Source organism: Polyodon spathula, chromosome 15 (assembly GCF_017654505.1).
Source record: "Polyodon spathula isolate WHYD16114869_AA chromosome 15, ASM1765450v1, whole genome shotgun sequence".
Taxonomy (NCBI): Eukaryota; Metazoa; Chordata; class Actinopteri; order Acipenseriformes; family Polyodontidae; genus Polyodon; species Polyodon spathula.
This window is the reverse complement of record NC_054548.1, coordinates 5,487,492-5,511,302: the sequence shown is the minus strand read 5'-3', so window position 1 is coordinate 5,511,302 and position 23,811 is coordinate 5,487,492. Positions and strand designations below refer to the sequence as shown.

At 36.1% G+C, this 23,811-nt stretch overlaps 1 protein-coding gene across 2 annotated transcripts in view; it reads left to right on the top strand.

The window, feature by feature from the left end:
• Nucleotides 1-23,205, top strand: part of LOC121328070 (kelch-like protein 1) — a 59,398-nt gene extending 36,193 nt beyond the window's left edge. For both annotated transcript variants that reach the window (XM_041272550.1, XM_041272549.1), the window contains 6 exons: nt 6,318-6,504; nt 13,706-13,930; nt 20,973-21,135; nt 21,528-21,740; nt 21,980-22,151; nt 22,474-23,205. In XM_041272550.1, coding sequence (XP_041128484.1) covers nt 6,318-6,504; nt 13,706-13,930; nt 20,973-21,135; nt 21,528-21,740; nt 21,980-22,151; nt 22,474-22,533 — 1,020 coding nt within the window. In that variant the 3' untranslated portion in view covers nt 22,534-23,205. The remainder of the gene's footprint in view (nt 1-6,317; nt 6,505-13,705; nt 13,931-20,972; nt 21,136-21,527; nt 21,741-21,979; nt 22,152-22,473) is intronic.
• The last annotated feature ends 606 nt before the right edge of the window (nt 23,206-23,811 follow it).

Here is a 23,811-nt window from a genome sequence, read left to right as displayed (position 1 = left end):
ATTGAGAAAAGCACAAAAAATTTGAAGCAATCTACACTGGATAGGTTTTTCAAGAGAAAGGGCCCAAAATTACTGTATTCATTTTTTTCATTTATTTACTGTTTTCTTTTAAATATACAGTTTAAAAGTTGATCAATGTGGAGAAGTCTTGAAAGAGCTACTGTATACTGTATATGTTCAGTTCAGTTTGGACATTTCTTGATTATTCTGATACAGCAACCTGACATAATGAACATTTCTCCAGGTCCCAGGAGGGTTCGTTATAATGAAGTTAGACTGTATATAATGACACAAAAGTAGTGCAATTGTGCAAGGACAGTGCCTCAACTGAGAATCCAGTAACATAGGCATAGGTCAGGCAAGTACAGTACATAGTAGGATGAGTAGATCGAGAGATCTACAAGTGCAGTCTAACCAGGTGAGTCTTGAGAAGGCAGCAAGAGATGGAGCAGTCCTGAGGTTCTCCAGTAGCTGATTCCACCACAAGGGGGGCTAGAGAAGAGAAGGAGCAGGCACGGGAGGAAGGAGAGTGAAGGGAAGGCATGACCAGTAGAGGAGGATTGGAGATAGTGAGAGGGGGTGTAGGGAGACCCGAGGGATTGGAGATAGGAGGGGGCAGTGTGGTAAAGAGAATGGTAGTCAAGAACCTTGAATTGAGTGCAAGCAGATATGTAGCCAGTGGAGAGTGAAATGCTGACAGGTTGCATGAGAATAGCAAGGTTGGGAGAATACAAGACAAGCAGAAGAATTTTGACTGTGCTGATGAGGGTGGATAGCCGAAACAGTGAGACTTGCTAGGAGGTGTTACAGTAGTCCAATCTGGAGATTACAAGAGCTTGGACCAGAAGTTGAGTGAAATGAGTAATGAGAAAAGGCCAGATTCTATAGATGTTGCTAAGAAAGAAGAGGCAAGTGCGTGTCAGGAAAAATTAGCAAATGCATATAAGAGCAAACTGTTTTGCCAAGTTTGTCTTGGCAGTTTGACAAAACCTGAAATGTCAAACTTAAAGTCGTCTAGAGTTAAAAGTGTTTATCTTCTTTAAACATCCTTAAAATCTTGTTGCTGTCTTACCCTGGTGACCTTTTGAAAAGTGTTTATTCTGGGATCAGTCTCAGATGTGCTGCACCATCTCAAAGTCTAAACACTCAACAGCAATCTTGCCATAAGACACTTATTTGTTGGTTTGAAGGGCAATGTTAAAATGTGTATGTGCATGTTGGCAGTTTTGGATTTCATGGAGACAGGTTGATTAACTGTAATACATTGCAATAACAAAAATTAAAATCTGTGTCGATCAAATTGTCACTTTTAATATGCTGTTTCTTTTGTTCAAGTTATTAGAAGGTTTTATATTATGTTTCGATTCTTTCATTACCATAATGAGTATGTCCGCAGTGACTCACAAAGTGTGCAGGGCATGACTCGTAAAAAAAAAAAAAAAAACATTAGAAAGATCAATCAACTCTGGTGAAGTGCTTCTTTTAAAGGGACCATTTCTGTATGAATAATGCATTTCACATACACAAGTTGTTTTTTCTAGGTAAAGGTATGGCAGTATATTCTCAGAAAAGCATGTCAGTTGTAGACAGAACACTATACATTTTCCTCAGTCACTAACTAGCTGATTATTTGCTACTTCATTTATGGATATATGTAAAACATGGGGATTACTGTATTAAATAGAAATACAAATGATAATAAGGAATAGGCTCTTAATTCTTGTTTCCTATGCCTTGCTTGCTGTTTGAAGACAATTTGATGAGTAAGTCAATCCATTTGCTTTGTGCTCTCAATAATGCTTTGAATTGTTTTGTGATACTTGCAATGCATTATGTAAACAGTTTTTTATATTTATTCAGAATGTGTATGCTTTTTTTAAAATTTTGTTGCCCATTTGTTTTTAGAGGGATACAAAACCATTAATTACTTAACAGAACAAAGTTAGATGTGAATTCAAAAGCATTTTAAAACTACTATGAACTTCTCATGCTATGGAGAATTTGTCAACAAGAATCATTCTGTCACAAGGCAAGATTAACAACGGCTATTATTTTAATATAAAAATGAGGACTGGTTACATTCTTGCTTTTCGAAAAGCAATTGGGTCAGCAGTCGTTGTTGTAATGGAGCCCACTAATGAATATCAAGCAATACTTGGAAATCACTAGTGGCTCAGTTTTGGACACTGTTCCCAAGTAAGAACTTAACCAAGTCCTATCATGATGAAAGAGGACCAGTACTGTAAAATTGCACATTTAACCTGAGGTTCTATTTGGATCACACAGCACATTTTAAAGAGGAGTTTAGCTTGTTAGTCAAGTCAAATTCATCATAGTAACACACAACAGGGTGTGTATTATCATGAGACATCACCACACCTTCAACCACCCAAGAAGTGATGATATCGCATGATAACACACAGACTCTGGAGTCTATTAGTGCTATTATTAAATGGGTCTATGATTGTGTTGTTGGTAAATAAAGAACATTTTAAACTTTTTTTATATATATATATTTTGTAATTTGTGTAACCTTCTACTGGGAGAAAAAGTAGTTCCACCATAGCTCAAATTGTTAGGTTAACAATACAACTTTTGTTTTAAACCCATTTTGTATAATATTTTCCTTTTTGGGGCTTCAATAATAGTTTCTTGTTTAAGCTGTAGATATTGAACTGGATGTTGCCATTCCTTGCTTCAACATGTATGTCTGGGTTTTGTCCAGCAGATGGAGGAGCTGCTGCTGCTGTTGTGATGTTTTGTTTTTAAATCAATGTCAATGTTCTTTTCAGTTAGCCAGTCACAGAAAACTCTCATAGGCCATTTTGTCTGGCGTTTGGTGTTTTCCTCAGTTGTATTCATTTCTAGGCTGTCTAAATCTGCTTCATTTACCTCAGTGTGGTGAGATGTTGACATTTTCTTTTCTTTTTCAGTGTTTTCAGTTGTTGAACTTTTGTAGTTAATCTCAGGGATTGCTGCCATACTGACTGACTCGAGTGGTTTTGTTTACCCAGGCAAACTGTTACAGTTGGCGTATTGATTTTGTTTACTGTGATGAGGCTGTTTAAAAGAAAGAAGTTCTGCACTGTTGTGTTATCACCAGATATCTAATGGCTAGGGAGAAGGTCTCAGCCAATCAGAATCTAGTATCTTTGCCAATGGTTTCTACCCATTTAATAATTAAATACACAGTACATGGCAAATCTAAGCAAATGTAATATCTGAGGATAAAATGTAGCTAAAAATGATAATTCACTTTAATTTCAGACTGGATGAGAAGAAAATGTGTTTAGGAGTATGAAATAATATTGACAATATGATGAGTAATGAATGAAAGCAATGAGATTTGCAGAATTAAAGGGAGCCTGAGTTATAACAAGAAAGACTGGATACATATTTTAGTAACTTTATTCACGTATTCTCATCTTTAGTGGCATGGTGTGTAAAATGCACAATATGTACCCTGTTATACAAAACGTGAGAGAAAACAAGGGTTGCTTGGCTAGGTTTCTTTGACATACTGTTCATTATCATATACCCTGTGCCACCAAAAAAACATGTAAGTACAAACAGACCTCTTGTTAAGAATTCCACAAGTACACAACTTCCCCATCCATGTGTTATACATTTATTGCCAAATGCAGAACAAGTGGTGGGATATTATATATTTGCCAACAAATAAAAATGGTATTACATTTAATGCGGCGTCAGCCTTAGTCGTAACCATTGCATAAACCCATTCTGTGGTCACACAAGGAGTACAAATATCCTGCCCAGGGATCCTGCATTGGTTGTAAATAAATACTATTTGGGTATCCCAACATGTTTGGGACTTCGGTAACACTACATTAAGTAGGCAATTTTGAGTGTAAGTACTGAGTAATTACTTATGTACTTACAGTATATTTACTGTGTAGTTACAACCCTGCACGACAACAATATCAACATCCCGGATGCAAGCGAGCATATGTTGTTGTTCAATAATAATTGTACCTTTACATCTACTACACCCATGTTGCTAATGCAAACTCGCTCGCCAGAGCCCCTCGTCTCCTATCATGGTTATCCCCTCCTCTCCAGCGCAGCACAGCCAAACCGATCCAATCCTTCAGCTTCATAACAACTATTTTGAGGACGTGAGGAAGTGAAGTCCCTCATTCATCCCATCGCCATCTCATTTGCATCAATTAATACACGTCTCAACGATCTGGACAAACGGGTTGCTTCTAACACTGCAGCTGTCTCCATTACTTCAAGCCCAGTATTCACCACTTCAATCATGGGCGCTGTCTTCAGGTTCAGCACTTGTGGTCCCCACTGCTGACGTTCCCATGTACAACCAGTTCATCAGCAGCAAAAGCCTGTAGTCAGAAATCAATTCCAAGCTCTTCTTATTTTTCTAAAAGGGAACATTTTCAAGTACAATTCTGATTTAGACTGCTTGCAAGTACTAAGAAATGGCTGAATTGTTGTTTCTGTCAAGTTTAATTTTTGGAAACAGGCTTCATATTGCTATTTTACTTGGGTTTCCCATCCTTTACACTTCCACCGGCCACAGTATTCTTTATGCTCATGCGCTATATCTTACCTCAAGAAAGAAGGCTCTGTCTTCCTGCATCTTTACCCTCCTGGGATGTGGCTCACTTACTCTTAGTGCTCAAGTCCCATAACTAACAATTATTTGTGTTCTTTCAGATTTTCTTTTCTTCCTTACGTCAAGGCTTCGTATGAGCCGTTCCATCCTCTGAGGGTCGAACCCAGTCTAACTGGGACCCAGTCGCTAGGCCGAGCCTATAACGACTCTCGTAGAAGTCAGAGGACTCTGTCTATTCAGGGGCCTGGAGGCCATTGGGGCTAGACTCGACTCCATAAGGAAGGCTGTCTCGGTTGGAGTCCGGCTCGTCCTTTTCTCTCTCCCTTGACTAGAGGCCGAGCCTTCAATCGAAAGTTGCATAAAAACACTCCCTTCACCTCGCAGCCCTCGTTCCCGCCCTGTGAACCTTATTTTAACTGGTGGTTTTCGAACATATACATATCATGCTGTAAATATTGGGAGCCTGCTTGACTCTTTCTGATTGATTCAGGTGTATTTATGTACTTGATCTTTGGGTAGGAATTATTTTGCAACTAAATGTATGTTTAGCTTTTGCATTCAAGAATCATTATGCCGAAAAAGCGACACTTAGAAACTCATAATACAGACTTTCTAATCAATGCATGTATAATTTGCTAAAGACAATTATTTGAGTTCTCTATTGGAACAAAATGCTGATCTTTGAACTTCACTGTAATTGCTTTCTCTGATCTGCCAGTATAAAGAATTGTGGTTTGGAGATACATGTAATTAGATAATAAAGCATATAGTATGTTCCCCTCTCAACACCTTTGGCAAGATTCATATTTTATAAATTGTAGACTGGGTTCATTATAAGACAATATAGTTTGAAGAAATTATTTTCAAAAGATAAAAAGTAATGAAAAGGTCATAGAATAGATGTTATGATTTAGTTATGTGTTCAGATGTGGCATATGCAACCTGTCTGCAGCAAATGCCTTATCATAATCAGTAATACGATCCTGGTGTTTAGTTGCAGTTGCAGGATTGGAATGCTTTTGACCTGCGTGTGTTTTGCTACTGGTAAATCGCTTGGAGATTTTTTTAATTTTTTATTATCATTTTACTCATTCATAACCATAATCTTACGTAGCATGCACTTGTGCTACCATTATTGAATGTAAAATATGTACTCTCTCAAGTATTTAAAACAATACTAGTGCAATTTGAGGACATCGAAAAAGTGTTGTGTAAAAGCAACATTAGGTGCTAAACCTGTTCAGACTGGATACAACTTAAAATATCAACAAAAATTAAGACTAAATTTTAAATAGTACACATTGAATAAACATATTTTAAATGTATACAATGCATACATCATATGGACTCTTATACAATATTTAGGTATGAATTAATACATTTAACAAATCATTAATAAATCCTTCATGGTAAACTGCTGTAATAATAATAATAATAATAATAATAATAATAATAATAATAATAATAATAATAATAATAATAATAATAAAAACTTTCACTTGCATAAAAAGCATATTTGGCAGCCATTGAATGATTAAAAAGGAATGCAAGTGTCCTCTAAAAAGTGTCAATTAATCCTTTCATTTGGAATTTTTAATTTTTTAATTTTTTTTATTTTTATATAGCACCTGTCATAGTGGACCACCATTACAAAGCGCTTTACAAAAGCAGTAAACTTTTACTAAACAGTGTATAATGGCTATAATATATGTCTTCTTTGTAGATTCTGGCAGATCTGGAGAATAACATTCTCTTCAAAGATGACCTGGAATGTCAAAAGCTTATCTTGGAAGCAATGAAATATCATCTCCTGCCTGAAAAAAGACTTCTAATGCAAAGTCCACGGACCAAACCAAGGAAGTCTACAGTTGGAGCACTGTATGCAGTAGGAGGGATGGACAACAACAAAGGTGAATACAAACTTGTAATGGATCTCCTCCTAGCGGCTGATGAGTTGTATACTACTGACATAAGATACGTGCTTTCCTCTCGACTACAGTGCTTGCTCATTAGTTGACTGGTAAGATGTTCGTCTTTGAACCGTTTAGTTTGCTATTTGCCAGATGCCAATTCATTACATTCTAAAAACAGTTTTTTTGGAATTGTGAATTTTAATTTCAGTATTTGATTCAACACAAGCAATTTCAACGTACTTTTGCTGGTTTTTTTATTGCATTTTTAATCCACTGAAATGCCACATTAGCCAGTAAAAAAAAAAAAAGTTGTGTTATGTTTCAGTTGATATGCATTGTATCGAGCAGACAATAATGCATTGTTTGATTAAGGCAAAGACTAAATTACCTTCAGTGAGGTATTCATCAATTGCATATGTGCTTGCTAAGGAACAGAGTGGAGCTACAGAGTAAAGAAACATAATTGTTTTCCTACAAGGTCTCAAACTCCCAGAATCAACTCATGTGTGCCGGATTTGTTCCTTCAACGGGATGTACAGCATGTAAAAGCTATGCTCACCAATTTTACTGTTTATATATGCAAATATGCATTTAACATAACGTGTGCCGCTCTCATTTAGGAAAATATAAGATCTATGTAGTGATGGTAACACTATACATCAGAAGTGGGGAACCTAAGGCCCGCAGGCCGGATGTGCCCCGTGGCCTCATTTCAACTGGCCAGCAGCAAAAAAAAAAATTTTATAGCACTTAAGTATCGCATGCAGCCCCTCCTCAGGGCATGAGAAGTGGGGTAGTAGGTTAGATATTTGGCAACAGGGTTTCTAATTTTAGAACCATATGCCCATTGTGGGGTTGCTAGGCAGTGTCATTTCCTTTCACAGGCCATGTGCACCACATTCCACATTAATGAGCAGCCATGTTGTAAGCTACAGTTGTATCGTTGGCGCTCTGAGGTAGCTGAATGATGGGGCTGCAGAGTGAAAAGAAGCGGACAGCTGACGGCTCTCCCAAGTCAACACAGGGGTTGCAGCGGTGAGCCAGGCTTACAAATTGAGCGTTTCAAATTGTGGAGAAAAAGGGGTAAAATACAATTGGCAATTCCAAAAAAAAAAAAATTCTGTGCTCTATGTATAAAAACTTTTTTGGACAACTGCACACAGAAAAAATTTGAATGAACTGCAAGCTATTTTTACAGAACCAAGAAAAGAGCTGGACAGCATGGTACAAGCAAGCTATGCTGTGAGGATCTCATTGTAAAAAAAACCTTAAACCTCATATGGAAAGAGAGTTTGTAAAGGAGTGCACAGTTACGACCGCCGCGTTATTGGCTCATGAGAAAATACAATTATTTGAGACTGTGAGCTTATCTCGTAGGACAGTGTTGGATCGAATTTATGATAAGGCTCAAAATATTGAAATGTCTCTGAAAGATTTCATGGTAGATTTTGAGTTCTACTCTGGCTATTGAAGAGAGCCCAGATAGCAAATAAAGCCCAGATGGTTATTTTTCTGCGTGGAATCACACCAGATTTTGAGATGTGACAGGATTTATTTTAATAGCAATGCATGGCACCACCAAAGGTGAAGATTTTTTTGAGATGGGTAAGTAGGCAGTGCATGGGCTTCAATTATCGTTTGAAAAATTCAGTGGTATTGATACTGATGGTGCCCCAACTATGGTTGGCTAACAAAAAGGACTTGCCTTAATCAAGAAAGAAATGAACTGCCTCAGTCTTGAATCAAGTAAGTTGTTAGTGTGTCACTGCATCATTCACCAAGAGAATCTGTGTATGCAGCCCATACGACTGAACAACATAATGACTGTAGTAGTATTAAGCATTAACTTTATTAAAATTAGAGGATTAAATAGCCGGCAATTTAAAGTGTGATGGCTGAGCAGAGGGAGCGGTTTTATGAACTGAGGGAAGAAGTGAAGATTTTCATGGAGATGAAGGGTAAATCCGTGGTCGAGTTGAGTGAACCCTAGTGGCAATATGACCTGGTGTTCATGGTCGACATAACTCATTACCTTTCAGAGCTCAATTTAAAATTACAAGGCCCCAAACAGCTTTTTTCTTCCCTGCTTTCAAACGTAAAGTAATTTGAATCTAAGTTAAAACTGTGGTAAATCCAACTGAAAAAAGGCAACATGGCACATTTTCCAACACTTGAGGGACACAAACCAACATCAATAGTAGTGTATCCAAGGAGTGCTCAAATTTCCTCGAGAAATTTAGCGTGCGATTTCAAGACCTAAAATCGAAAGAACTTGAATTAAACATTTTTGCAACCCCTTTCAATGTTGAGGCGGTTGATGTACCTGAGAACTTTCAACTGAGGTCATAGAACTGCAAAGCAACAGTGAACTTCAAGCTAAATACAACAATCTGCCCCTGCTAGAATTTTACTAACTTTATGTGGGTGCTAATGAATTACCAAACTTGAGGAGACATGCACTGAAAATTGTTTCGCTTTGGTACACGTACTGTTGTGAACAGTTTTTTTTCCAAGCTAACACTTACAAAGAATCGCCTGTGCGCCAGATTAACAGACAATTTGAAAAACCAGTTGCGTGTGGCAACATCTTCAGTGCCAGCTGATATCACAACGCTCGCCAAGGAAAAGCAAACTCAACCATCACACTAACATAACTCAGAAAGCGGGTGAGTTAGTTATATTTTCTTAAAAATATTCTCTATTTCTATGCTGCTTTTAACTAAATTAATTTGGTTTTTACTTGTGTGCCCCATGATTGATTTTATCATGTGCCGATTGCCCATGATAGGAAAAAGGTTCCCCACCCCGGCTGTACATATTAGAGACGATTTACTGGAATAATTTTATCTTTAAATAGAACCTGCATCCTGGTCTCGGCCTTGACAAGTTTTTCCTTTTGTCAAGGTTAATGTGGTGTTAGTGTCTACATGATCCTTCTTTCCAGTGGTTACAGTGGTATTAAATACAGATAGTGTCTATGATCACATGCAAGTGAAAATGTTTAGGCATTTCTAATCAGCCCAGGCTTTTGGGTGCTGAACCTAGCAATTTGATTGCATTGTGTGCCTAGAGCTCCTGCAATTTGGCATTTAACACGTTGTTATATTGTATAATATAACTGAAAATTAAAAGCAAACAAAAAGCAGCCAAATCCACTTCTTCGGCCAAAGACGGTGTCATTTTTTGTGTGATTTTGTTAAAGTAGTTTCTGTTGCTATAAGAGTGATCTGTTGACTGACATGTTTGAAAGTTTGACTCTCATGATCCCTTTGGTTGTGTGAAAGGGTTATGATGGTATTGTACTGGCATCAATGTTGCAATTTGTGCTGTGTGAATGGGTCTTTTTAAGAATTTTTGAGATGTTTATGAGATGGATCAGAACCAGCATTTGCGGGAGAAAGTGGCTCAAATGATATTCTTTAGAACATCTGATAGGTACTTAGTACTTTACAAGCGTCATGTGTCAGAAATAGTTCCAATCATTAGCTTTCTCTTGTTTTGTTAATTTGATTTTTTTGACATGTGGTACGGTAGATGTGCACATAATTTATTGTGAAATGAAACTGGCGTGAATCTTAGGTTCATTCAAGTTTCTCAATGGGCAAGATTTGTACTGAACAGTTCACATTTGGAACGCTGCAAAATGTTGTGTTTCCATTCACATAGAACATTTTCCTCGTGTTTTCTTATTAATTGTGAAATATGGCTTTCTTAACATATACAAATGTTGTCATGCATTTCCATTGTCATACAAGAAGTGCATGCTACCTCGTGAACTTTCTCTGTCTCTTTTTGTGTCTTGCTCTGACCCTTTTCTTAAATTCTTCAACTGATTTTTAGTAATACCTATTTGGAAAATGTGGGCTCTTTAATCTCAACATGAATTACAAGCCAGCAGCATTGTTACTATGCCAATTTACAGAACAATGTCTTGCAAATCATTCTGTCAGACCTCTTACAAAAAAATAATAAAACTAGCCGTACAATGTCTTTATATAATTAACACTTTAATGATGTAACACTACCATAGAGAGGAGTCTGGTTAATTACTTAGACAGAGTGAAATGGCATACATCTTCTAATGACTAATGTCTTCATTCATTCTTATATCTTATAAATTACTGCTCCGCTACCATTCAGGGAATGGTAGTATGCATTATTGTTAAGCATTTTGTCAGATTTCTGTGATGTGCATGGATCATTTAACTACTACTTTTGTAAAAATGTGCCTTTGCAGGGAACATTAATATACTAGATTAGAGATCTGTAAACTATCAACAGTACTAAAACAGTCAGGCAGAAAATGCAATTAACAGCCAGTTACTTAAATGTCAGTGTTGCTGTATATCAATTTTAATTATTTGTTGTATTTTATTTCAATTCACTGCCTGTACAGTATACGTATGTGCTTTACATTATATTTCATTCGCCTGATTTCCCTCCACAGTTTAAACTGCATGGTACTATATTCTACAGTTTTCATGAAAAGTGGCATAGCTGACGGACACTACAATTGCTTGTTATTTAGAACTGGTGCTCACCTGGGTTTGACTGTAAACTCTAGACTCACTCAACAGAGGCTAACTTCCAAGACAAAAAAGATGTGACGTGTGTGACGTTTTTAACAGGTTCAGGTAATTATACAGCAAGAAAATAACACCTGGGTATACATTACTAACCCTAATGTGACCAGTTTGCTGGATTCAGTTCAGTCAGTCACAGATTTACATAGTATATGACCAGATTTAGTACCTAAATGACAGAAAAGGTGAATCTTCATGAAATAATCGGTTGTATCTCTGCAGCTGGTTTAGCGCAGCAGGATCCCCGAAATCAACCAATATTGTATTAGAAAAACAGAAACTGCTGTGATGTTCAATGATGCATGAATCACAGGCTGAGTGTATGAGGAGCGAATAACTGACTCATTAGCGGATAAACCCAAGACCTTGGTAATACTGGCTTGATTTTCTCAATTGGCCACAAAGCAGATATTGCGACAAAACTGCCTGTGCCTGCTATATTACATATTCCAGGAAAATATGTTCATGAGAACAGAATGATATCCCAGGTAACAACAACTGAGCCAACACAGTGGATTACTGTAGCAATATAGAAAGGACTGGTTATAATGCAAGGAGTTTTCCTCAGCTGCTAAGCAGTTTTTGTAAAATATGAGTTTCCATAAAAACATACAGTAACAAGCTATTTCTACACATGTTAAACTTGAACCTTCCAACGGCACAGTATTGCAGCACTTTTTTTTTTTTATTTAATGTTTTTATTTGGTTGTTGCTAAATTACTATGCATTTATAAAGGTAAATATACATTTATTTACTTCTATTTGCAAAATAAAGTAAAATAGATTATCAGTGCTTCAATACACATGATATATTATTGTGTAGACTAATTTACAATCTAGATTAATTGAAAAAGAAATTGAACCTTAATTGAAATAAATAACTATTTATTTAGAATAACATTGGCAATGGATTTAACATATTCCTACACAGCTGTTGTTGGAAGTACTTGATGTAATTTGCTATTTCTGATAATTGGATAATAATAAAAGCAATATAGTTCTGTTAAAGTAATTTAATTTCTTTGTGTTCTACTGTTATGCTTTAATGTGAGTTTTAGAGAACTGCTGAGTTAAACACAAGTACCGTGATCCTTTTGTGGGTCCTGTTCACAAAGCTTTAACTCATGCATTACTTATATAGATGTTTTTTTCAACTTTTTAAAAAATGTTTTTATTAATAAAATACAATTTGAAAGACATTAATCATGAAAGTGTTCAACTGTGTTTGGAGCGGGGGCATTATTAAGATTAGGTAGATAGATTACATTTACAATTAGGCATGCTTAAAATTCAAAGGCAGAGCACAGCACACAGCCTCGCTAAAGAATCAAGAAGTGCAGTGAACATATGTATTGACTGGTGAAATACAATTGAAAGTTGCTACAGTATGTCCACTGTTTTTTCATTTCAAATATTTGCACAAAACAAACAATAAACTTTAAAGCTACAGTGTGCAGTGCAAAAGCACATAATGAAAAACGCTAGAATAAAAGTCGCTACATTTTTTAAATATTAAAGGCGTGACATTTTCAGTCCATGAAAATAAATAGCTTTATATAATCTCTGTAAGTAAGAAATTAGTGGCCAGTGTGAAAACACAACACAAAATAAAACATTAACGTAGAATCCAAAGTAGCACTATAGCATTGAAAGCGTAATCAATCAGACTGTGGAGTCTGTATCATCTGACCTGAAACCAGCGAAGTCCATGTCTTCATCACCTGAACCTTCATCATTGATGATGAAAGCAATTGTCTGAATCATTAATGCACAGAGCAACTACTTTTTGGCAGTTTTTTTCTGTTCACCTTAGCCGCGATATTTCCCCTTGGCATTATTTGTGATGGTTATTAATAAAATTAAATTAATGGGGGGCGATCGTTCAAACCAGGGCTTTGACTTGGGAGAATCAGATACATTTGGGACATACTGTATAATAAAATAAAAAAATGAATACAAAAAAAAAAAACATAGGTGTCTCTCCTATTTTGCAGAGTCCTACATTTTAAGAACTGCTAAATCTGATGCAGCAAACTAGAAAACCATCCAGTTATCACAGCTTCTCATAATGCACATGCTGCCTTTGGTTTGTATTTAATCTACCCCCATGTAAACTTTTGACAAGTTGCAAAATGTGGTTTAAAAAAAAAAAAAAAAAAAAAAAAAAAAACTGTACAATTAGCACAATTAGTGATTCCTAATAGTGACGAGTAAAAAAGTAGTTTAACTATGTATAGATAATAAATGGGCTCCGAAAATGTAGGATTCCCAGACCAGTTCACAGTTGTAACACATTATTTAATTAGTTTGATTAGGTTATGCAATTTACACATGTACTAAGATAAAATGTAAAGATTTCCAACCCCCATATTTTTTAACCAGTTGAAAAAGTTGGCTTTGTTTTGCTCTTAAATATGATGTAGAACTGAATGTTGCCTACAGGAATAAAAATATCACCTCCCCAGACATACATTCAATTTGACAAAGAGCATTTTGTAGAAACAGAAACAAAAGGTCACATTGCTCTCTTAGAAGTTATACTTTTGTGTATATGTACAAAAAGTCTGTTATTTTGTCACACCCTAAATAACTTGCTTTGATGATTGTATTTCCAGGTGCATCAACCATCGAAAAATATGACCTGAGAACAAATTCTTGGACACAGGCTGGGATGATGAATGGCAGAAGGCTGCAGTTTGGAGTAGCTGTCATTGAGGAAAATCTGTACGTTATTGGAGGGAGAGATGGTTTGAAGACTTTAAACACTGTTGAATGTTACAATCTGAAATCAAAGAATTGGACCATTGTATCCCCCATGTCAACTCATAGACATGGACTTGGTAAGTACAAGATATGTGAAATCCATTCTCATAAATATTTTTATAAAATGTGCCCAGCTGCTTTTAATCTGATAGTAGGAGGTGTGGAGCTGCTTTAGTGTGTGTTACTTGTTATCGTTTATAACACAAATTACATATCATTAAAGTTATACTCGGAGCAAGATCTAAATACCACCACTCTTTAAACTTGCTTGCATTAACTCTGCTCTGCTTCTAGTGGATTAGTTAACAAACATATTAACTCAAATGAAGATGCTTGATTATGAAATCAAGACACCTCTAACAGAAGGGATTATTCAATTAAAAATGGTGAAATCATTTGAATAAGAGCTTACTTCTCTGGCATGGTGTTCTACTTTTATAAAAAGCATGTGTGCTGCTTTTCTAAAGTTCAAAGTTATCCTCATTGCAAATTAAAGACATACTGTACCGTATTTGCATAACAGGTAGAGGGAGTAGATTAAATGTCTGCCCATGTAAGACATAGAGAGAGACCAGTAGCTGTAGATTTAAGTAACATTTAAAGACCAGCAAGAAGCATGATAAAGCACGATAAAGTGGTCTAAGCCTTGAACATAAGTGAAATCAGAGGTGATTCCAGTGAACTTCTATAACCAGTAATTTCTAAATGTATATGCTTTGCAAGACATGTGTTTCTCCTTGAAGTTGCATGAGGGACAGACTAGTAGATATTGCTTCAAGCCCCATCATTGAATCTCCCTGAGCCTGGAACAGGTAGATGTGCACAATTGTGTATACGCGCAAGGACGGGCTGTGTTTAGGTTTTTAGTTGTGAGCCAGATTACCCATTAGGTGAAATAATTAGGATCTAAAAGTATGGGGGCTTGTCACAAAAATGGCCGGAGTGGGTGGCGTCAGACCAGAAGCAGGAAAATAAACAAAGAGAGAGGTGGAGTTTGGGGGAGCTGAACGAATGTTTTTCGCTCAGCATTTAATAAATTAACTGAACAGACAGAAAATAAACGTTGGTAACAATACAAAAACAGGATACGGCACATTCGCCAAAATAAATAGACAAACAAAACTGACTAAGCAAAACAAACAATGGAGCAACAAACAAACACAGTGAGCTTCTATTTTTTAATGATTACTATTATTCTTATTATTTCTACCTCCGTCACCTATCTCATTCTCCACTCACCGAACACCCAACCGCGAGTGGGTGAAAACATGCTGCTTTTATGCAGCTGTACCAAGACTCGATTGCTAATCAATCATTCAGTTGGAGTCTCGGTACAACTGCACGTGAATTAATAAAGTGCAATTCCCCGTGCTCACATATTACTTTTTACTTGCACGTGAAGTGCTGGGCAATCCTCATGCCTAAATACAAATATACATTTTGAACACTCATGTTACACAGACCTGTTTATGTCCTGTGTACCAATGACTATACACCAACATTTAACACACCACATGCAACATATAACAGATAATATACACAGGGGCAGGCACTTTGTCACAGGGCTTTATCTCCATTGAACATAAAAAAAAGATGTGTATAAATTGTGCAAATCATAATTCTTTTCTTAGGGGCAAAGAGGGAACACCAGAATCTGATTTATTTTAGAACTTGAATATTTGCTCCAGCTGTATACTTTATTGCTTTCTTTGAAATTCTTTGTGAAGTAGCCAGTAAAAAATAAATGTCATCATGTTATTAAACTGACCTTTAGTAAACAATTGAGTCCAAGCTTCCTGACATGTTATTACAGAAACATATAAACATTGACTAGTATTGTTCCAGTGTTTGTCAAAAAAACAATTACCATGTCTCATAAATTTTATTGACTGATATCATATATCTTCCTCTGGCAAGGTGAACATGTACTGTACATTCTGTATGAAGCTGAAGGCACACAAAGCCACTTAGTTGCTTTCAGGAGGCTTGGTTTCAGGCCACTCCATGGCACACCAGGGGAGACTTAGGGTTAGATACAGCAAAATTGCTTCAAAATAGGTCTCCCAGACTCTTGGAACCAGGTTTCAAGCCACTGTTTTTGAAAAAGTGACTTTGTGTTCTTGCAGCATTAGATTTCATTAAAAATACATACAAGGTTCAAAGATGCTCACCAAAGCAAGATACTCCACATACTTCCCGATATTGTAGCAAGGAATGCTGTAGATACCCGTACATCCAGAGCTTCTTCTTTAGCGCCTTTAACACAACCTTTCTTATATCGCCCTTCAGGACACTTGTGATGCCCATAATGATTCACACTGTAGATTATAGTATCAATCAAGAAAATTGTACTAAAGTCCTTTCTTGGTATGACCTCCTTGGGATTTATGTAAGGTTTAGAGCAGATGTAATGTAGTGGTATTTGTAGGGTTCTTTGTGTAACATACAATTGGAGAGGAAAACTAACTAAATAAGTTTCCATTTCTGTCATCACTTTTTGATGCACACAACAGTACTGCTTTGAGCTCAAACTGACAGTAATATGGCTATCAGGGATGTGTAAAAGATGAACATCATAGATCCCTTGAATTCACTGACATCAGCTGTAGCATGAAGAAAAGGCATCTCATTCCAATATCATCATATAAATAATTCAACAACCAGAACCCTCAAAAACCAATTAAATGTAATAGAATTTTCCTTTTCACTTTGTACTAACGGCTCCCTGAAGGCAAGACTGGTAATTAAAGTGAAAGCAAAGATGACCTTAGCCGGGACAGTGTTCCCTCCTAGGGCTTTGTTTTGAAGATTGAAAAATTTGTCATACTTGTAGGACTGGGACTGAAACCCAAAGTTGGATATGGGAGGATTGTTTTCAAGTACTCTTATTAAATATAGAAAGTACACTTCATCATAAGAACACTTCATTGTGTGGGATGGGTCATGCTACAGTAAAGGGAGTAACTTAAGTCTAATGTTCTCTTAAGTGAAGGCACCCTCAAGGATTTAACACAAATTACATTTTATAAATGGCAGACCCAGGGTGTGTCTTCTATGGAAAATACTACTCTCCAAAAGGTAATGGGAAAGGCTTGTTTCAAGTCCTGCTTCCATACTTGAAATGGCATACCTAAAGGAAAGTCTTGTGTGCCCTTATGATTTGATCAACCCTGCCTTTTGAACTGGACCCCTTAAAACCTTACACCCCCATTCTAGTAAATTAGTATCAACCAATATTGTGTACAGTTCTCAAGATGCTCTGAATATACAGGTTTCTAAGTTTATGGTGTCCTTACAGCTCAGTGGGAAGGTGAGGAAATGTCCAGTCTGGTTACATTACAATATAACTTACTTTTGTATAGCTCTCTTCATGCAAGCATATCCCAGGGCGCTTTACAATAAAAACAATACAATAAAATCGAAGCCAACGGCCTAGCTCAAAAATAAGCTAACTAAAACAAGTATTTTTTAAAAAGATTTTAAAATGTCAACTGTGCCAGCATTCCTGATATAATTTGGAATAGAGTTTCAAAGGCATGGAACATAACTATTAAAGACCCTTGCCCCCTCCTTATTTAAGCCGACTTATTGGAGCAACCAGAAGGACAGCATTTGCTGATCTCAGGGTATGACTAGGGGCATACGGTATTAACAGTTCCTGCAAATATGAAGGCCCTAAACCACGAAGGGTCATGTAAGTAGTAAGGAAAATTTTAAAATCAATCCTGAACAACGTTAATTGAAGTTTTTTTTATTTTTCTGTAATCTTGCCGTGACTTGTTATTGTTGAACTGCTATTTCCAGGGTTGTTACAGAGTGTACATATGTTGTTATAAATGTTTAATATTTCTGTTCCCTGGGAAACCTCATTTTGCCATGTTTCCCTTCTGTTACTGAAATTACAGGCTGTTAAGTAAGTTTAGAAGGGAAATATATATATATATATATATTTCACTTATGCTACATTAGTTACCCTTAAGCCTACAAAAGCGTCGTCGTGTTAGGCAAACTAATGATTTAGGTTTTTTGAAAACTGTTTTAAGCTAAGTAAGTGAATGTTTAAAATAATGATCGTTTCTTTTGTTAGAAATGAACTAGAAATACTTTCTTTCATTATCCATGCTGTGAATTAAAGAGAAATTGCATTAAAGAGAAGTTGTAGTTTAAATCTCAGAGGGAAAAAAAAACAAAAATATTTTTGATGTTTCCTTAGGCATTGCTTTACCTTTAGTGTGCTGTTTAGCAATATTCAAAATCATGAAAAAAATGATTTAATATTGAAGTTGTACATTTAAAAAATTCTATGAAATCTTTACTTTAGATTCCACTTTACACTGATGCAGTATGTATAGAGTGGAGCCAAATTGGATTATTCTGATAAATTACTTTCAGCCACTATCAATCAATCAATTAGTCTTTATTTTATATAGCGCCTTTCATAGTGGACCACCATCACAAAGCGCTTTACAAGATGTAATAACAACTAGCAAATCCATAATACTTTAATTACAGAGAAATGCATAATACACGATATACAGTAAAAAAACACACAAAAAAAACCAATGCCCAATACATTAAATACAGTGGAAAGTACATAATACATGATAGTAGCATAATACATGAAATAGTACACTAAATACAGTGGAAAGTGCATAATACATGATAGTAGTATAATACATGAAATAGTACACTAAATACAGTGGAAAGTGCATAATACATGATAGTAGCATAATACATGAAATAGTCGCAGCAGCTACTAGCAGATCAGGCTTAAAGAGCATGGAAAGCAAGAATAAAGAAAACTTTGTTGATTTTCAAAGATTTTGGCAGCCTTGAACCAACTTTGTAAACAACACTTGGAAGTGAAAAAAAAAAGAAAAATATATATTTTCCATAAAAATAGATATTAAATCGAATAGGGAAAGGCCGAACAGAAAACATGTGCCTATCTTGGAGAGGTGTTGTCAATTACATATATACATGTATGCAACTTCATTGGGTCTTCTGGTGATTAACTAAAAATCTAATATATATATTTTGAACTTTTGCTTGAGATCAAGGTTTTCAACAAATACCTGTGGGAGTTTCATACTGCGACATTTACTGAATGACTGACTGTGTTAATGGATGGATAATGATGCAAAATAAAAAGAATGTTAATAAAGTCATTAATTAGGCTGACAGTAAAGGTTCCACACCCTCTAAACAAAGTTTTGTGAAAAGTCAAAGTCAACCACACACTTTGATTACCCTCAAACACTACCCAATTGAGAAATAAGCTTTAAAATGTAACAGGGCTTGCAGTTTCTATACAGAGCCTGGTATGATGTCCATTAATCGCCATACCTCTGACACCCAGACACATCCAGGAAGATTTCAAAATGGGCTAGGGATAGTGTCAAAATGAATGATTGAATACCAGTTCTCTGTAGTGTTAAATCATCATGTTGTCTTAATTATACTGCCTGGTGAACGTTTCTTTCCCTGCCAATGTTGCAGAACAAAATAGATATAAAGTAGGCTCTGTAATGATGTGGTAATGTCAGACACCCATGTCCTCCGGAATGGATCCCACACTGCTGTTCAGTACCGAAATTAGATTTTCCATCCAGTGGTGATTATGCTGGTGCAGTCATTTGATGACAAATGCCATTTCATGACAATGCTTGCCCACTTCAAGCGAGGATCATCACCTTTTTATCTTGAACAGCATGCAATCGAGAGAATGGATTGGACACAGGCAATGCGATCTGTTAAGAATTGCACATGGGGTCCAGCAGCATTCAGAACCCCAGTTAGAAGTAGTTACAGTATTTTAGTCCTTAATAACATTGAGTTTGCAACAGTTTTCTTCAAGTGAAAAAAGGCACCTATATTTTAATTAATTCAGTTAAAGGGCAGCAGTACTTTACACTTTCTTTATTAAATTAGACCACTTTATTTATTTTTCCCAACGTAAATTTCAAAATGAGCAGTTCGCAATTGCTTGCTTTGAAGGGATAAATGTTGTTGCCATGGCAAGGTTAAGATCTGTAGAGCTCATAGCTGTCAGTACAGTATGTCTGTGTCTGTGTTGAATAGTAATACAAAGTGTAGAAATGAATAGAAAAATGTGGTGATCAGTATTTCTATCAGTACTTCCAGGATTTTGATGTGTTACCATTTGGGGTTATTTTTATTGGTTAATGAAGTAATTATTCATAAACCATTTTATCCTTAATCTGTGTTTAACAATTAGCATGAGTACAATGTGGTGTTCACAGATTACTCTTTCTTTAAGAAGGTCACTTAAACCAGGCAGCAGCGAGCTGGAAGGTGCATTTTCATATTGTCATGACAGCTCATCAGGACAGCCTTTTTAGCTGTAAATTACTATCTTTGTGAGTGGCTGTCAGGCATGGAGACTTTTAAATTGGGGACAGTGATGGAAAGGTGATATCATTGTTAGAATTAAATGTAAGCATTCGCTGCATATTTTTTCTTGTACCGGTACCTGCTTTCCAGGAGTCAATTTGATTATTATGCTGTTACACAATATGTGTGTGATACCGATCTATGGAGTGCCATGCAATCTATTTTTCTATGACGGTAGATAACGGTTCATTTTCACGGCAATGTTTCTTCAAATTTCATCTTTCTCTACAGGAGAATCCAAACATGCTCAGTCTCAGTGTATGCTTATGCAGGTTGTTTGAATAATTTTGGTCTCCATAGGAACCTTGATTTTTGCTTTTTCTTTTATTTGCAAGTGAAAATTACCTGTGCTGTATTTTCAATAATTATCTGTTCTGTGTTTAAAAATACATCATATCGGATGTAATTATACATTGGTTTTAGTGATTCAGTCTAGATCTAAAGTTGATGAAAGCTTTTCATTTTCTGGTTAATAATTCAATCATTAGTTACTTAGAAAGACATAGAGAAGAGGCTTATAATGTCATACCTTTACAGGGAAGACAATGCATTAAAAAGGGTTGCAATTAAATTGGGAGTAGTGAAAATTATACTGTAACTAATAAAATTGTTGGACAAAATACTATAAAAGTAGGGGTGGGCATGTCTTCAAGGGCAAAATGTATACCTAATGTTTCTGTTGCACCATTTCTCTTCTGTTTCAAGGAGTGACACTGTTAGAAGGCCCTATTTATGCTGTTGGAGGCCATGATGGCTGGAGTTACCTGAACACAGTGGAGAGATGGGATCCACAAAGTCAGCAGTGGACATTTGTTGCAAGTATGTCTACTGCCAGGAGCACGGCTGGAGTGGCAGCATTAAATGGAAAGTAGGTAGATTCCTTAAAACCCAAGGCACAGCTATGTTACTAATGATTACTGCCTGTGCATATGTATATGATAAATTAATTAGGATGTTATCTTATGAAGCTGGTGATACCAATCACTATTACATGAAAACTGAGCTTCTTTCTTACATCTTCTGGGGAGGGATTACCTAGATGCACCTAGTTGTATATTGCACTGTAGATAGTGAAGGCTTCACTTGACTCCTGTCCATGACCACAAGTGCACACCTTCTCCTCTTACATTTGTAATGAGCTGCTCATGGTTGAAAGAGAACATTTGTTTTCAAATGTATTGTATATGTAATTGATTCATAACATTTTTTTTTTTTTTTGTAATAAACGTAAATGACATTATATTGACATAATTTTAACAGACTGTGTGCCGTTGGTGGCCGTGATGGAAGTTCCTGCCTCAGTTCAATGGAGTGCTATGACCCTCACACTAATAAATGGAGTATGTGTTCACCAATGTCCAAGAGAAGAGGGGGTGTAGGAGTCGCAGCATGTGATGGTTTTCTATATGCGGTTGGGGGGCATGATGCTCCAGCTTCCAGTCATTGCTCACGGCTTTCAGACTGCGTGGAGAGGTACTTCAATATAAAGTCAATTCATTTGTGAGTGTGGAACAGCCTATCATGTGCAGCACACAGTTATACAATAACACATTTACATTGGTATTATCAATCTGTATTTATTCACATTTTAGTAAATCATATTCACAATTGAATATTTTTTTCAGTTATTGAATCTTTTCTTGGTGCTCCTGCTATGCCCCAAAAAGCATGATAATTATTGCTGATTATTATGTTTTTATATATTTTTTTAGATATGACCCAAAAACAGACACATGGACCATTGTTGCACCACTAAACTTGCCTCGAGATGCCGTCGGAGTATGCCTTCTTGGAGATAAGTTATATGCAGTTGGTGGATATGATGGACAAACGTATTTGAACACAATGGAATCATATGATCCTGAGACAAATGAATGGATAAAGGTAACTACAAAAGTACCTATCACTGCACCAAATCCAGGCAAGCTGTCAATGTAGAAATCATTCCATAATTACAAGAAAAGGGTATCAAGAGCAAACCAGAAGGATGTTAATTGTGTTATTACATATGCAATCAACATGTTATATGCAGGCAAAGATATTCCATTTGCTAGTTCATGTTCATTAATCTTTCAGTTAGTATTAACTTTTAGTTTAGATACCTGACAAATGACAATAATCCTCTTCATAATGTGAACGTACTGTAGGCCTTTTCTTTGTGTGTATTGTTTTACATTGTCATTTTTTGTCATTTTCTTTTACACAGATGTCATCACTGAACATTGGAAGAGCTGGTGCATGTGTTATTGTTATCAAGCAGCCTTAACAGTGTCATTATCAGGTGGCTATACAGAATGTACAATGTGAATTGCCCACAATACTCAAGCAGGAGTAGGAGGGTTGAGGGGGGATGATGACCTAACTCAGAGTGCAGGAATTGGGTTTAAAAACTGCAGAAAATGAGTGGTCATCTTGGTTGTATCCTCTTCATTTAAAATTGAATTACTTTGTGGTAATTTGTATGTACTTTATAATAGAAGCTTCTTGCGTTTCAAATCTGTAAACATCAGAGCCTTCTCCTTATGTCTTTGGTACTTCTCCTTCTCTAACGCACAGGGGATTGATCTACCAGTTCACAAAGGATATGCATCATAAAATGGCTTAAATCAAGACAGTGTTAGCCTCTCTTTCTTTCAGTTCCTATCAATGGTTATGTTTACAGCAGAAATAAAATGTTTGATTGACCCTTCTTTATAGTTAATTCAATTCAAGTGGTTTAAGATAAAGTGGTTTTCACTGTATTTATAAAGGTGTACACATTTTAAAATGTTTTTAGTTATAAGGCCATCATCTATGAAATGTCTAAGAAGTATAGCATACTTTTATTTACAAAATGTTTTTCCTATGTTATGTTATTCTCACCATTTTCATCAACAAAATTTGCTTGTGCACCAAGGCCTTAAGAATCATCCTTTCCCTAACCTAAGTTCCTCTCCACTGTCCGCCTTTCAGATTTTTATTGTAGGACTCACTTGACCCTACTTTGTTGAGAGTGCTCTATCATGCAATGCACATCAATCCATTGATAAGAGAATGGAAGCACTGTGTTTATCTGCCTCATATGCAATGACCAATACCAAACGTGGTATAAAAATGTTTTTCACTGACTCTTCATTGTGCACCAAGAATTATTGTTCAGCACCTTACCTCCTTACCTTTGTATATAAATTCTAACACTCAACACTGTAAGGCATGTTTCAGATCAACATTTTGAACATGAGACCAGATGAAACATGGTGCATCATGTACAAAACTGTGAGTATTTTCATTTTGTGAAACTTCTTCTCTTACTATTAGTTATATTGTTCTGTGTGTAAAGAATGGCTTCTGGACCCCATGCCCATGCACATGTGTACAGTATCAAGAGTTTTTAACAGAACTTCAAAATATCATTATTATTTCATGCCTTTTCAAATCATAATTTAGGTATATTTACCAAATACACAAGATGATGTCTTAGATGCAGTTTTCTGTCTTAAAAATATGGAACAAACTAACGATTGTTAAAACTGACCATCAGGGGGAGTTATCAAAGGAGGGACAA